Raw genomic sequence first — 14,216 nt, 5'->3', positions numbered from 1 at the left:
ATCCACCCACCTTGGCCTCCCAAAGTGCTAGGATTACAGGTGTGAGCCATCACGTCCGGGCTGAATCATACACTTTGAAAGAGTGACTTGTGTAGTATGTAAACACATCTCAATAACATCGTTCCAGAGGGATAAGGGTGGAGCAGTGAGGAGAGGGTCCTGGTGGCAGGCATTGATTGATGTGGTCACTGACAGGTCATGTGGCTGTGCAGTTGTCCTCCGCAGTCCTCACCAGGTCTTCATTAACAGCGGTGTGTTCAGTTAACTGGACAAATATGAATTGACCCTCCAGGACAAGCCAGGCACTGTGACAGGCAGGGAGGCCCCGAAGCCAGGGTAACTGATGGTGAAATTGTGGGTCAGAGCCTTCGACATGGTAGGAGGCCTCCTTTATTCCCTTGTCTGTAAATTGAAGGGGTTGCAGGCGCCCTAAAGTTCTTTGGCCCTTGGAAAGTTGAACCATTTTCATTGTTGAGGTTTCAAGGCAGGCTCTTCTCCACAAACAGCAAATTGCTCTTGGCCTCAGGGTCAAACTTCTCACACAACAGAGACCAGAGCTGGACTGAGTGCTCTGCTCAACACGGGGCTCTGGCCATGGCCCCTACAAATTCCAGGTTCAAGGGCAGTCCTGGCCTTATCTCATTTTACTCTTTTCAAGAAAAGTTACTTCATCAATGTAATTTATGGTCTGTCATAAAATAAATGCATGGTGAATCCCCGTGTCCTACCTTTTGATTAGGAAAATATGGTCTCCTTCCCATTGCCTCCACTTTCCCCTAGGAATGTCATTTCTAGTATGTGCTGGGGCTGGGCCAATGAAACCCAGCACCGAGTTCTCACTGGGAAGTTCCCATGCCGAAGACACACCTGCTACCCTACCCTGCCCCAGATTGTGGGGCTTCAAGTGTGCTATAAACCACCACCAAGTATGTGCCTCAAAGGTATATGGACACAGAGATTTTCAAACCCAGACCTAGAAATTAACGATGCTCTAATTTTTATTGTAAAATAACTATTGGTAAAGTCTATGGAACATTTGTGCACACAAACACACAGGTGCACATCCACCCACCCACACACACATTCAGTCAACACTTTGATGTTCCCCACAGCCTTTTACCAAACTGTAAAGTTAGCCTCAGAGACGCATCCCTCGCGCAGGCCCAGGGTTTGGGGAGTACAGTGGAGAAAGCTTCCAGTTGGTGTGTTGAACTAAGCCCTGGAGAACGTGTGCCCTTCCCCTTCAAGCCAGCACGTCATGTGTGGGAGGTCTGGTTGGGTGCCCAGTGGGAATTCCTAGGTCTCAGCTCCATGTGCTGCATGGAACTGAGCTGCTGAAAAAAGGTGGAAGTGCTTGTTAGTCACCCTGTCCACTCCCAGTTGCCACTCAGAGAAATACCCCAGGAATGATCCTGGGAACAAAGGGGATTTTGCTAATGATTTTTGTGTGTTGATTTTGTATCACACAACTTAATTGTATTATATTCTAACATATTCTAACAGTTTTTTGGTGGAGTCTGTAAGGTTTTCTATATATAGGATTATGTCATCAGCAATGACAATTTCACTTCTTCCTTTCCTATTTGGATGCCTTTTCTTTCCTTCTCTTGCCCAATTGCTCTGGCAAGGACTTCCATTATGTTGAATAGAAGTGGCAAAAGTGGGCATCCTTGTCCTGTTCCAGATCTTAGAGGAAAGGCTTTCAACTTTTCACGTTGAGTATAACGTTAGCTGTGGGCTTCTCATATATGGCCTTTATTGTGTTGAGGTACGACCTTTCTACACCTAACTTTGGTGAAATTTTTTATCATGAAAGGACGTTGAATTTTGTCAAATGCTTTTTCAGAATCTAATGAGATGATCATATGGTTTTTGTCCTTTATTCTGTTAATGTGATGTATCACATTTATTGATTTGCATATGTTGAACCATTCTGGCATCCTAGGGATAAATCTTAATCATGGTGGATGATCCTTTTAATGCACTGTGGAATTTGGTTCACCAGTATTTTGTTGAGGATTTTTGCATCTATGTTCATTAGGGATATGGGCCTATAATTTTCTCTTCTTGGACATGTCAGAATGGCTTTTATTAAAAAGATGAAAGATAACAAGTGTTGGTGAGGACGTGGAGAAAAGGGGAACCCTTGTACACTGTTGGTGAGAATGTGAATTATAGGACCATTATGGAAAATAGTATGGAGATGCCTCAAAAAGCTAAAAATAGAATGACCATATGACCCACAATCCTACTTCTGGGTATTTACCCAAAAAATTTGAAATGTGTTTATCCAAGAAATGTCTGCACCCCATGTTTACTATAGCACTATTCACAATAGTTAAGTTATGGAATCAACCTAAGTGTCCATCAGCAGATGAATGGATAAAGAAAAGGGGGTATATATGCCTTAAAAGGCAGTATATATATATATATTCAGCCTTAAAAAAGGAAAGTCTATCATTTGCAACAACATGAATGGAACTGAAAAACATTATTGCTAAGTGAAATAAGTCAGGCACAGAAAGACAAATACTGCATGTTCTCACATGTGGAATCTAAAAGAATCAAAGTCATAGAAGAAGAGAGTCGAATGGTAGTTGCCAGGCACTGAGGTGGGCGAGGGAAATGGAGAGATGGTGGTCAAAAGGTACAAAATCACGGGAGAAGTATGATTTTTTCCCTTTTTTGAGTTCTATTGCACAGTGTGGTAAATATAGTTAATAATAGAGTACCGTACATTTCAAAGTTGCTAAGGGAGTAAACTTCAAATGTCCTCACCACAAAAAGTGTTAAGTATTTGAGATGATGGATACATTAACTAGCTTGATGTAATTATTCCACATTGTATTCATAAATTATAGCATCACTTTGTACCCCACAAATTTATATAATTAGAAATTGTCAATTTACAATTTAAAAGTGCAAAGGGGATTTTGCTAATATTAATTGGTAACAATAACCTGTTCTGAATGTGGAGTGCTTTACAGTTAACAGGGCATCATGACTTTGTCAGATGCCCAAGCAGAGATTATTATTTTCATTTTACAAGTGAGAAAACTGAGGCTCAGAGAGGCTAAGTGACCTGCTCAAGGTTCCATGCTACTGAGGAGCCAGAATTAGGTCTGAAGCCTCCTGGCTTCTAGTTCATCTCCCTTTTCATGATGCTTTGTGGCATCATGAACCTAATGTTGAACTCGAAATGGCACTTAATTTAGACCATCCAGGTCATTCTGTTTAGCCTGTTGCTCATCTCCCAGATGGCCAAGTTTGCCAGGACAGCAATGCCTAACCACTGCAGACTGGATGAAATGGGCCCCGGTGGCCCATCCTTTCCTCCATTAAAGCACACACTACTGTCTGTATTCATTAGTGTCTGCCTTCCCATTAGACTGTCAGCTTCTTGAGGGCAGGGACCACATCTTCTTTGACTTTGTGCCTCAGCTCTTAGCATAGACCTGGCACACAGTAGGAGCATGTTAAGAGTGAAATGCTGCTGAAGGCACTCAGAAGTAAGCCCTCCTCTGCTTAGCAAGCTATCTACACTTTATTGAGACACAAACTTCCTCTGTATCATCTGTTAACTGACCACTCCCATGGCAGCTGGGTCCCTTGCCGTTTCTCAGAAGGAATTCGGATGCTGTTAACACATCCACTTGAAATTACCCTTGAAATGGGACAGGTCCAAATTGAGATGTGCTATAAGTGTAAAATATACACCGGATTTGAAAACTTAGTATGCAAAAAAGAAAATATATCTTATGAATAATGTTTATATTGATTATATGTTGATAATATTTTGAATATATCGGGTTAAATGAAACATATTATTAAGGTTAACTTCATTTATTCCTTTTTACTTTTTATGATATAGGTATGTACTAGAAAAATTTTAAATTCCCTATGTGACTTATATTTCTGTCGGAAAGTTCTGGCTTAGGTCCTTACAGGTCATTATAAGGACTCGAGCTTTTACTCTGAGTGACATGGGAGCCATTAGAAAGTTTTGAGCTCAAAAGCGACACAATCCGACTCACTCGTGTTTAAAAAGTAGCACTCTGGTTGCCATGTTGTGGACAGACTCTAAGGGACATGAGTACAGACAAGCAGACCATGTAGGAAGCTACTGCAGTAATACAGGAGAACGTGGAGGCTTGAATCAGAGAGTGGTAAGAAGTGGTCAGATACTGATCAGGCTTGGAAAGCAGACCAAGAGGACTTCCTAACAGATTGGGCATGGGGTTAAAAAGAAAAAAGAGTCAAAGTTGGGTCTCAGTTTTTGGCCTGAGCCACTGGGAGGCCGCCATTTGCTGAGATGGGGAAAGAGGAGGGAGAAGCAGGTCTGGGGAAGAAGACCAGGAGTTTGGTTTTGGATGCGTTATGTCTAGGATGCCTTTTGGTTTCCAAGTGGAGACATTGAGAAGGCAGTTGGATATATGACTCAGGAGTTCAGGGAAGAGGCCTGAGCTGGGGATCTAAACTGGGGAGTCATCATCATAAAAATGCAATTGAAAGCCCAGAGGCTGGGCAAGATCACTGCGGGAGTGAATACAGGCAGAAAAGAGAAGATCAGGGTCAAGAAGACCAAGTGCCCTGGGGAGCTCTAAAGTTTAGAGGTTGTCAAGAGAGGCAAAGGAAGCAAAGAGCCTTGAGGTAAAAAGAAAACTAGGAGGGAGTAGTGCTGTAGAAGCCAAGTAAAGAAAGCATTTCAGGAGGAGGGAGTGAGCCCCTATGGCCAGTGCTGCTGATAGGTCCTGAAAGAGGAAGACAGAGAACCGGCCACTGGATTTAGCAACCTGGAGGAGACTGGCAACCCTGACAACTGCAGTGTAAGTGAGTGATGGAGGCAAAAACATGATTAAAGTGAGTTCACAAGAAAATGAGAGAGGAGGGATTGGAGATAGCAAATACAGAAAGCTCTTTCAGGGAATTTTGCTGTGAAAGGGAGCAAAGAAATGGGCACAGGTCAGAGGGGATAATGGATCAGGAGAGGCTATTTTTAGAAGATAGACAATTTCAGCATGGATGTGTGCTGCTGGGAATGAGCCAGTAGACAGGAAAATTGATGATGCCAGAAAGACTGGGAATTCTGATGCTTCCCCAGTCTCCAAAGAGTATGCTTATATTGCTTTTTCATGTTTTATCAAATTTAGACATTACCTATCCACTTTCTGCTGTAATACACACAAGCCAGCTTGCTTATATCACCACTCATTGCACTTTTACTCTTGTTCCCACATGATTCCAGCAGATCACTCTCATCCCACTGTCCCAACACATCAACTATTTCAGTTCATCTATTGGTCACCTTGGTGCCTTTTATTTCTTGGTCTATTAACTACAGACAGCATCTCTTGACTCCCGTTTTATATGATTGGGGTATTCATGTCTCTACCCTACCATCTGCTGTTAGTCAGCTTTGCGTTATGTCATGCTGGGACAATAACAAGACCAACAACCACAAAATCTCAGCAACTCAGGCTTATTTCTGATTCACATGCCATGCCATGGCCTGCTTCTGATGTGCTGTTTATTCTGGGAACTAGTTGAAGGGCATCCCCCATCTGAGACCTGCCATTTTCATGAGAGAGGGAAAAGAACAATGTCAGAACTTCACACCACCTCTTAACGTGTCTGTTCGGCATGGAATATGTCATTTCCACTCACATTCAGTTGGCCAAAGCAAGTCACGTGGCCAAACCGGGTATCAGTGGACAGGGGAGGAAGTATTCTCCTGCAAGGGCAGGCAAGCCACATGGCGTCGGGTAGGGGTGTGAAATGCTCTTTCAGGGAGAACAGTGAATAATTGGGAACAATAATTTAATCTATCACAGTTCCTCTTCTCTCTTCTTCTACTTTCCAACTTCTTTTATGTTGTCAAGCCAGAAACTCTTTACATACTCCTTTATAGCTATTCTTAAGTAGTCTTCAGTGCTTTGTTGTTGATTTTAGAAGTTGAAAGCCACTAAGCAGCATTTACATTATTATGACTAAGCAAATATTCTTTACTGCAGAGCCAAACAGTCCATATCATGCACCACTGTTCCAATGACAGACCCTATGCGCTTAGAGCCTTCCTTACATTCCACCACAATGCTCAAAATCAGGCCACATTTTGGACTGCTTCATATTTAGGCTATCCCTTTCATAAGAAATGTTTTGTTTTCCCAGAAGTTTCTGATTATGTTTCTTTTTTCTTGTTGATAGAAGAAACATTTGCCTTCTACATCATATCCCTAATAACCTCCAAATTTCTTCCCACTCCATTTATTGTTTGGACTCTTTTTTTCTTTTTGAAGCCTGCTGACCTTCTGACCTGATTGGGCAAGCTGCTTCAATTTTGGATCTTAATGCTTTTGCATGGCTCTTTGTCTTTACTGCAATTACTAATTGCCTTCTGTTTTGTTTGGGTGGTTTTTTTGGCTTGCTTTCTGCTTTTCATTACAACCTTAATTTTTTGCAGTGTCCTAATAATACTCTCTACTCTCTAGAATGTCCTTCTCTCATGTTACCTTCAGAGACCTCTTTCCTTCCACTCTAATGAAAAGTAACTACTCTCTCGTTCTGTTGAACAATTTCATCCCGGGGTTGCTTTTCATGGCTACTCTGTATAGGATTCACTGTTTCCTGAATCTCATATCTCCTTTCTTGGTTTACTCCCTTACTTTGTTGAAAAACATCTTCAGGAACTTCCTTCAAAAGGTTTAGTAGGCTGTAAACTTCCTTGGTCCTTGCATCCTCAGGCCTACTTCACTTTTATATTGAATAAAGGCTTTGGACCAAATGATCTCTAATGCCTATTCCAGGAGTATAATTCTAGTCTATATGTATTTGTGGATAACATACTCTTTCAAGAAGACATTTAAAATAGTTGCTGCTCCCCAGGAGTTTAAGATCTACTTAGATAGACAAAGAATAAAGTCTCAAAACAGCAACAAAAAATCTATGATACAAAAGATGCCAGGAGGTAGGACATGATTAATCATCAGTTTGAGCCTTGGGTCTAGAGGAAAGAGAGAGAGAAGAAGCAGAGCTAGCCTGTGGTGCTTTTATTGAGCAAGAAAGACTTTAGCAGCATCAAAGAGTAGGCAGTGTGTTAGGGATAAATTGTCCCTATCTGATGTCCTGAGTCCAATGGAGTGGTTAAAGGTCAATGGAGGTCCTCCTCCCTTCGACTTTCCCTGTCACTGAGATATCAACATTTTCGTTTCACCAAATCAAGATAGATATAATTTTTAAATATAAAAGTACAATTATACCCCTGACCACTAGACAAACTCTCTGGCCATGTTGGGGCATAACAATGAACTTTCATTACAGGTATGAATAATCGTGTATATACTTATAAACACCCTAATTGTTGGAACATGAAGGTACCAACGGTGGTCTTTATTAGTAGAGTTTCACTGAATAGGACTAGAGGTGACTCTCTTTACTAATGTCCATTTGCAAAAATGGTTTTTCATTGTTTCAGTGAGGAGTTGGAGTGATCATAAATCACTTCTCCTTTCCAGCCACTCCCTAAGAGACAGCACATCCCACTCATGATATGAGTGTTATCCCGAGAGCACTGTTGCTTGGGTGGAGAAGGCACTGGGGAATTTTAAGGATGGGGCTTCTCCACAGCTGGTCCTGCAGACTGGATGGACCTGAGACACCTACATCAGAGGGAAAAAATAAAAATAAAAAACGAACCTTCATTCAGCAAAAACTGCCCTCTCATCCAATCTGCAATCCAGGAGAGGACTTGCAGGGAAGGAAGTTTCCAGAAAAAAAGAAAAGATCTTTGGGCCAGTGGTCTGAGCAGTTTCCAGAATGGGAGTTTAGTGAGGATGGCAAGTGCTGAGGACACGTGATAGATTTTCTCAGCAAGTTCTAACCTAACACTACTCCCTCAGGGAGGCTTTCTCTGAGCCCCCTTCGTTTGCCCCCAAGAAGAATTTCGGCTACTACACTCTGTTCCTGCTGCCATCCTAGCACTTATCAAATTCAGACAAAGTTGGCCTCAATTTTCCTCAACAGTCTATGACATCCTGACTGATTTATTCATCATCACAACCCCAGTCAATGCCTGGCATGTGGTAGGTGCCTGTGTTGGTCAAATGAATGAGTGAATTGAAAGAAGCTGCATTTCATCAAAGAGCAGAATCAGCCATGAATATTCAGTTGTCCCGGGAGCTTCAGATAAGCCAGGAGGCCTTGGAGAAGTGGATCTGGGCCAAGTGGTGGATTTCCAAGAGCTGGGGCCATTTAAACCACTCCTGGGGAAGGGGGGCAATAAAACCACCTGCAAGATTGGTCTGAGCTGCTTTGTTGCCTGGGACTCCACTGCAGCTGGAGAGGGGAGCAGAGGGATCAAAAGCACTCAAGGAGCCTTTGCTTCTGAGTGGTCCAGAGGGCAGTGCTGCCCTGGCTGCAGCAACCCCCACCCAGAGATGGGACCAGTGCTCAGCTCTGCAGAAGAGCAAGATGGACCCACCATCCCCAGAGAGCTTCCTATGCACCAGACACTGGGCTTTATGTAATCACGTTTCATCCTCTCAGCAACGCCAAGAGACAGGTGTGCCTGACTTACAGATGAGAACCACCACCAAGGATCAGGAATCCCTCATTCCGTGTGGAGAGGAGCAGGAGCCTGTGCACCCAGTAAACTGTACAATAGCAATCAAAGCAAAATTAAAAAAAAAAAAAAGCCAGGATTATGTCACTGAAAATTCAGAAATCTGTGCACCTACAGCTCACCTGTTTTATTACTTTTGTGGTTTGCATATCTTCCCTTTATTTTCTCCTGGTTTCTTATAATGGTTTGTTTTGTTTGTTTGTTTATTTGTTTGTTTCACAAAAATCCCATAGGATTCTGATCTCAGAAAGGGAAAAGCTGGATCCCCAGGGCAAGGAGCCAGGGGTCAGCGGAATGGACGATGCCCTGCAGCCGATTCTGTCAATGCAGCAGGGCTAAGGCTGGGAAAGGCACCTAGTGAAGGGAGACCAGGGAGGGTACACACAGGTACATGCATGGGCAGCTGCTGTCTCCTGGGGCTGGTCTCCCACAAGGTGGTTTCCTCGTGCAGCAGTGACTTGGTGCAGCCCCTCTCACCTGGCACCAATGCATTTGTTTCCTCAAAAGACCATAGGGTGGCGTTTACCTCACCACTTAAAAAAAAAAAAAAAAAAAAAAAAAAAAAAAGGTGGATCAAGATGCATGCTGGGGCCGGGCGCGGTGGCTCACGCCTGTAATCCCAGCACTTTGGGAGGCCGAGGCGGGCGGATCACGAGGTCAGGAGATAGAGACCATCCTGGCTAACATGGTGAAACCCCGTCTCTACTAAAAATATAAAAAATTAGCCGGGCGTGGTGGCGGGCGCCTGTAGTCCCAGCTACTCAGGAGGCTGAGGCAGGAGAATGGCGTGAACCCGGGAGGCGGAGCTTGCAGTGAGCTGAGATGGCGCCACTGCACTCCAGCCTGGGCGACAGAGCCAGACTCCGTCTCAAAAAAAAAAAAAAAAAAAAAAAAAAGATGCATGCTGGCTCAGGAGGATCTTCATATCCGCCAGAGGGAGGGGCAGGCAGTCTCTTTTTACTCCAGCAGGTGAGAATTTCTGATAAAACTAGATTAACACCAGCTGGCCTCCTTGCAGCGTCTAAATGTGCAAAGAGAGCTGATCTGATGACACCAGCCAGGGGGACAGGCTGCTGGAGGCACCCCAGAAGAGAGAAGCCCAACTAAAGGCCACCTAACTTATTGCTCAGATAGGCTGCTCTGGCCGCAGCAGCCCCTTAGGGTAGAAAGACAAGTAAGCTCGCAGGGGAAAGTGAACGGGTCCTGCGTGGGTGGCTGTGGCCTTGGCTATCACCGCAGCAGAGGCCCCTGCTAAGCAGGCGAAGAGCGAGGAGACCGTGAGAAAGGCCAAAGTCAAACTGAAAACCCCTTCCAGCTGGCCTCTGCTCTTGGGAACTTGGAACCATACGTTGGCAACAGGCTCGCCGACAGGGGCACGCTTTCTCCCGGAGAGAGCACTGGGGCGCCTGGCTCTTCGGGCGGGCACGGGAGAGGGGGGCACCTCCCAGCACGCAGGAGCAGCCAGCGCCAAGCTGGAGGAGGGGAGGGGCGTGCAGGCAGAGACCTGGGGGTGGAGTTAAGGGAGGGAGGGTCAGGAAAACTTCTCATTCCCTGCCTCCATTCACCCTCCCGCACCATCTCTGTAAGGGGCCTCTGCTTTAAAACGTGGGACATAGATGCCACCAGAACCCCTGCCGGCTGCCGGAGTCCTGCACAGAATTACATCGGCGCACTCTCTACTTCTCAGGAACAGAAGGCATCCGAGGGAGCTATGGGTTCATCTCTGGCCACATGCATCCAAACTAATAAAATCAACCCCCATCCCCCTGGCGCCCTGCGGGGTGCTGGCGGAAGTGCAGGTACCCCTGAATGAGGCGGAGGGGACTCTGGCTAGAGTTCTCGTCCCCACGCGGTCCGCACTCCGCGAACCAAAGGGGGCTGCAGGTATATCTAGCCCGGCTCGTCCCCTTTCCCCGGCTCAGCTGACTTCGACGCCCGGGAGTTTGATCCTCGCCGCCGAGGCCCTAGAGCTCATTCTGACCCGACCCCATTCCTCTCGGGGAAGTGGGCTCGCGGACGGAGGCACACGACGGAGAGAAGGAGCAGAAATCGGGGCGCCGGGACGGGAGCCCTACTCCGAAGCCGGCAGAGTCATTCCGGCCGCCGCTGCGGGCTCCAACATTGGCCGCAAAGTTTCCGGCTCTTTGGGGCCCCGCCTGCGGGTCGGAGACCCCAGCGCAGCCTCTCCCATCTGGGGTGCACACTCCACGCGCTTCTGTCACCTGCCAGGGGACGCCAGGAGCGGGCGGTCGCGCGTGGTCGCAGCACTTGGAGCGCGCGGCCCCGCCAGGAGGTCTCCGGCCGCGCCCTTCTCTCCCCCCACGCCCTCCCGCGGCGGGGTCGGGGTCGCAAGGGTCGAGGCAGCCGTGTCTTACCCAGTCCCGGCACGAAAGTGTTGAGGAAGAGGCAGATGACGGCCACGGGGAAGGGCATGTAGGGGATGGCGGCGCGCAGGGGGCCCTTCTTCTCGCGGACCTGCACCACCACCCCGCTGGACGAGGACGCCCCCCGGGGGTCCGCCGCCGCCACCGCTGCCGCCGCCGCCGCCGTCTCGGCGTCTTTGTGCGAGGGCTCCATGGCCGGGCGCGCTCTCAGGCAGCCGGGCAGCACGGCCGGAGCTGGCACCCAGCGTACGGGAGCAGGAGACTGTCGGCTGCGGGCTCCGGGCTCCGCGCCGAGCTCAGGCGGCCGCCGTGCTCCGTGCGCCGCGCGGCTCGCGGAGACTCCCGCCCTCCGGCGTCCCCACACGCCCGGCGGAGGGGCGGGGAGGGCGGCGCGACACCCGGTGACAGCGCTCTGACGCCCCTCCTCGCCAGGCCCCTTCCCCGCCCCCTCCCCCCAACCAAAACCACCGCTCACAAGGAATGGAAAATCAGGGCGAAGGGAAAGCAGTGGAAGAGGACCGCAAAGGGAGCCGTTTGCCCAGGTGCTGGAAGGGGTGGACACACCTCGCCCTCCCAGACAGGTGAACTAGGAACCTTGACCACGAAGCCCTGCGAACTGGGAGTGTGTGCTTGGCTGACACCGTCGGGAAAGCCTCGAGGCTGAGTCCCCTGATCTAGAGCAAGCCTTTGGCCAGGGACATGGGGACAAGGGACGGACCGCGCGGCGCCTGACACCTAGTCGGCCTTCAGTGCATTGTGATTTAAATGATTTTGTTTGGGGCGAGCGCAGTGGCTCCCGTCTGTATTCCCAGCACTTTGGGAGGCCAAGGTGGGAGAATTGCTTGTGCCCAGGAGTTCGAAACCAGCCTGGGCAACGTAGCGAGACCCCCGCCCCCAGCTCTATTTTGTAAAAAGAAAAAAAAATCACTTAAAAAAATATATGAGTGAATTTGTTTCAAGTGTCAGAGAAAAAGCAATCCAGAGATCGGATCGATAATAGAGGAAACAGATTTGCAAACACCAGGCCAGGTCTCCGCAAGACTAGTTAAAAGATGGGACACTTCCCTACACACACGCACCAAAAGCAGAAAGAAATGCGCCTGTTGCAGGCTTGTTGGGAAGCGTTCACCATCCCCTGAACTATACTGGAGGAAACCTGAGCCTTCTGTGAGCCCGACGTGGTGGTTAAAGAGCCAGTGAGGACACAGCGCCGTCTGGCGTTAATAATGGGGCAGTTGGTAGAAGCAACAGCCGGCAGCTTGAGGTCCTGTTTTGGATTTTCTGAATAAGGCTGCTTCGCCTCCGCACCTGGAAAAAGTAAACGGATGAAAGTTACCGCCTCTAACGTTAGGGAGGGGTTAAAGGCTTCGGAATTATCCAGACAGTCAGCAAATCGTCTGAATAATTGGAAGGGTGCAATAGCCTCCCTTCAGGAATAATAGTGATTATTATTATAAACAACCCAGAGTCTCAGAAGAGGCTAAAAGAACATGGGTTATTGTATACTTATACTTATTGTATAAGTCTCTGAATAAAATAATTTTAAAAGCAAATGGCCAGGGGTTAGTGATGATACTGGTGGACACACACATGCATGTGTACACATACACAGATACACACACACACGAGTCATTAGCTTAGGTTTGGCAGTCAGAAGAACAGGGTTAAAAATTTTAGTCTTTGTTCAGCCACTAAAACCTGTATGGCTTAGAAGAACTCGCTTAGCCTTTTCTGGCCTGGAGTTACTGTGTTTGTTAAAATCATAGCAAGCTTCCATTTAATACACACTTATTGAAGGCCTACTAAGACTTAGATTCCAGGGAGAGAGAAATGAGTAAAATCCAGCCTCTGCCTTCAAGAATCTAAGAAATGAGCTGAGAGATACTGACAACTACAAAGATAGACTTACAGAAACAGTGAGGAATGTTGCAGCTGTGACGTGCTGGAGGTGCTGCGACAACATGGACCTATCTGTGAAGCCAGCTAGCGTGGGGAGGCCTCGGGGAGGTGTCCCAAAGAAGGCGATACTCAAAGGGACTTGAGCAGTGACTACAGTTAACTATTTGCAGATTTGTTTTATTTTCAACAAACACTTATTTATCCAAGCACTCTCTGCCAGGCATCATTCTAAAAACCCTTAACACATTTTAACTCTTTTAATCCTTACCATAACTCTACAAAGTAAGGATTATTTATTACCCCATTTTACAGATGGGGCAATTGAAGCACAGAGAAGTTAAACAGGCTGCACAAAGTCCCCCACTAATCAGTGGTAGAGCTGGCAGCTGAATGCAGGCAATCTGGCTCCAGAATCAATTCTATATAACCAGTATTTTATTCAGAGACCTAGAAAATAACCCACATTCTGTGAATATTCTTTTGCAGAGCACTTGAACTGTCTTAGGGCCAGTCAATCATTCCTCCTGGAGAAAAAGGATTTCAGGAACATCAGTGGATTTGCATCCCCCAGTTTTCCAGATGATTTTCTGAATATCTTGGATGTCAGAAAGACATCCAGGCAGAACAACAAAATATACAAAGGCATGGGAGCCCAGGGAAGTAGGGATGATTCCAGGAATTGCAGTGTGGCTGGCACTAGGGCTTGTGTGGGCAGAGACAGGAGATAGATCTGGTGGGGTGGACAGATATCTAGTACTGAATGGCAAAGGAATTTGGACTTCATCTCAGTGGTGGTGATGCAGAATCACTGGAACATTTTAAGCAGGGGTGTGGCATAAGTGTTCCAGTTACTATCACTGTGTCACAAATTACCCCCAAATTTAGCAGCTTAACCATTTTTTTCTGATCACAAATTCTGTGGTCAGGAGCTTGGACAGAGCACATCAAGATAATTCTTCTTTGCTCCTTGTATCTGGAGCCTCAGCTCGGGAGACTGAAATGGCTGATAGCTGAAACAGCTGGGGCTAGAGGATCCACTTCTGAGAAGATTCTCAGGAATCTCAGCCTGCCTGGACTGGGGTAACTCGAAAGCTGGGTCAACTAGGATGGGTCAGCAAAGCGCCTACACATGGCCTCCCCACGTGACTTGGACTTTTCACACTATGACAGCTGGCTTCTGAGAGGGAATTTCCTGAGAGGAGGCCCCCAGAGAATGAACATTGCAGGACCGGTGGAAGCTGTGTGGACTTGGACTTTTCTGCCCTAACTTTGGAAGTCACGCAGTGTCACTTATGCAGGGCTTTACTGGTCAATGC

The 14,216-nt window shown here is 47.0% G+C and overlaps 1 protein-coding gene across 1 annotated transcript in view; it reads right to left on the bottom strand.

The window, feature by feature from the left end:
* Nucleotides 1–11,512, bottom strand: part of STUM (stum, mechanosensory transduction mediator homolog) — a 61,067-nt gene extending 49,555 nt beyond the window's left edge. The window contains exon 1 of the mRNA XM_055371809.2: nucleotides 10,993–11,512. Coding sequence (XP_055227784.1) covers nucleotides 10,993–11,194 — 202 coding nt within the window. The 5' untranslated portion in view covers nucleotides 11,195–11,512. The remainder of the gene's footprint in view (nucleotides 1–10,992) is intronic.
* Nucleotides 11,513–14,216: the final 2,704 nt, after the last annotated feature.

The sequence above is a fragment of the Gorilla gorilla genome, chromosome 1 (assembly GCF_029281585.2).
Source record: "Gorilla gorilla gorilla isolate KB3781 chromosome 1, NHGRI_mGorGor1-v2.1_pri, whole genome shotgun sequence".
NCBI classification, from domain to species: domain Eukaryota; kingdom Metazoa; phylum Chordata; class Mammalia; order Primates; family Hominidae; genus Gorilla; species Gorilla gorilla.
Note: the sequence above shows the minus strand (reverse complement) of the source record. Positions and strands in the feature narration are given on the sequence as shown.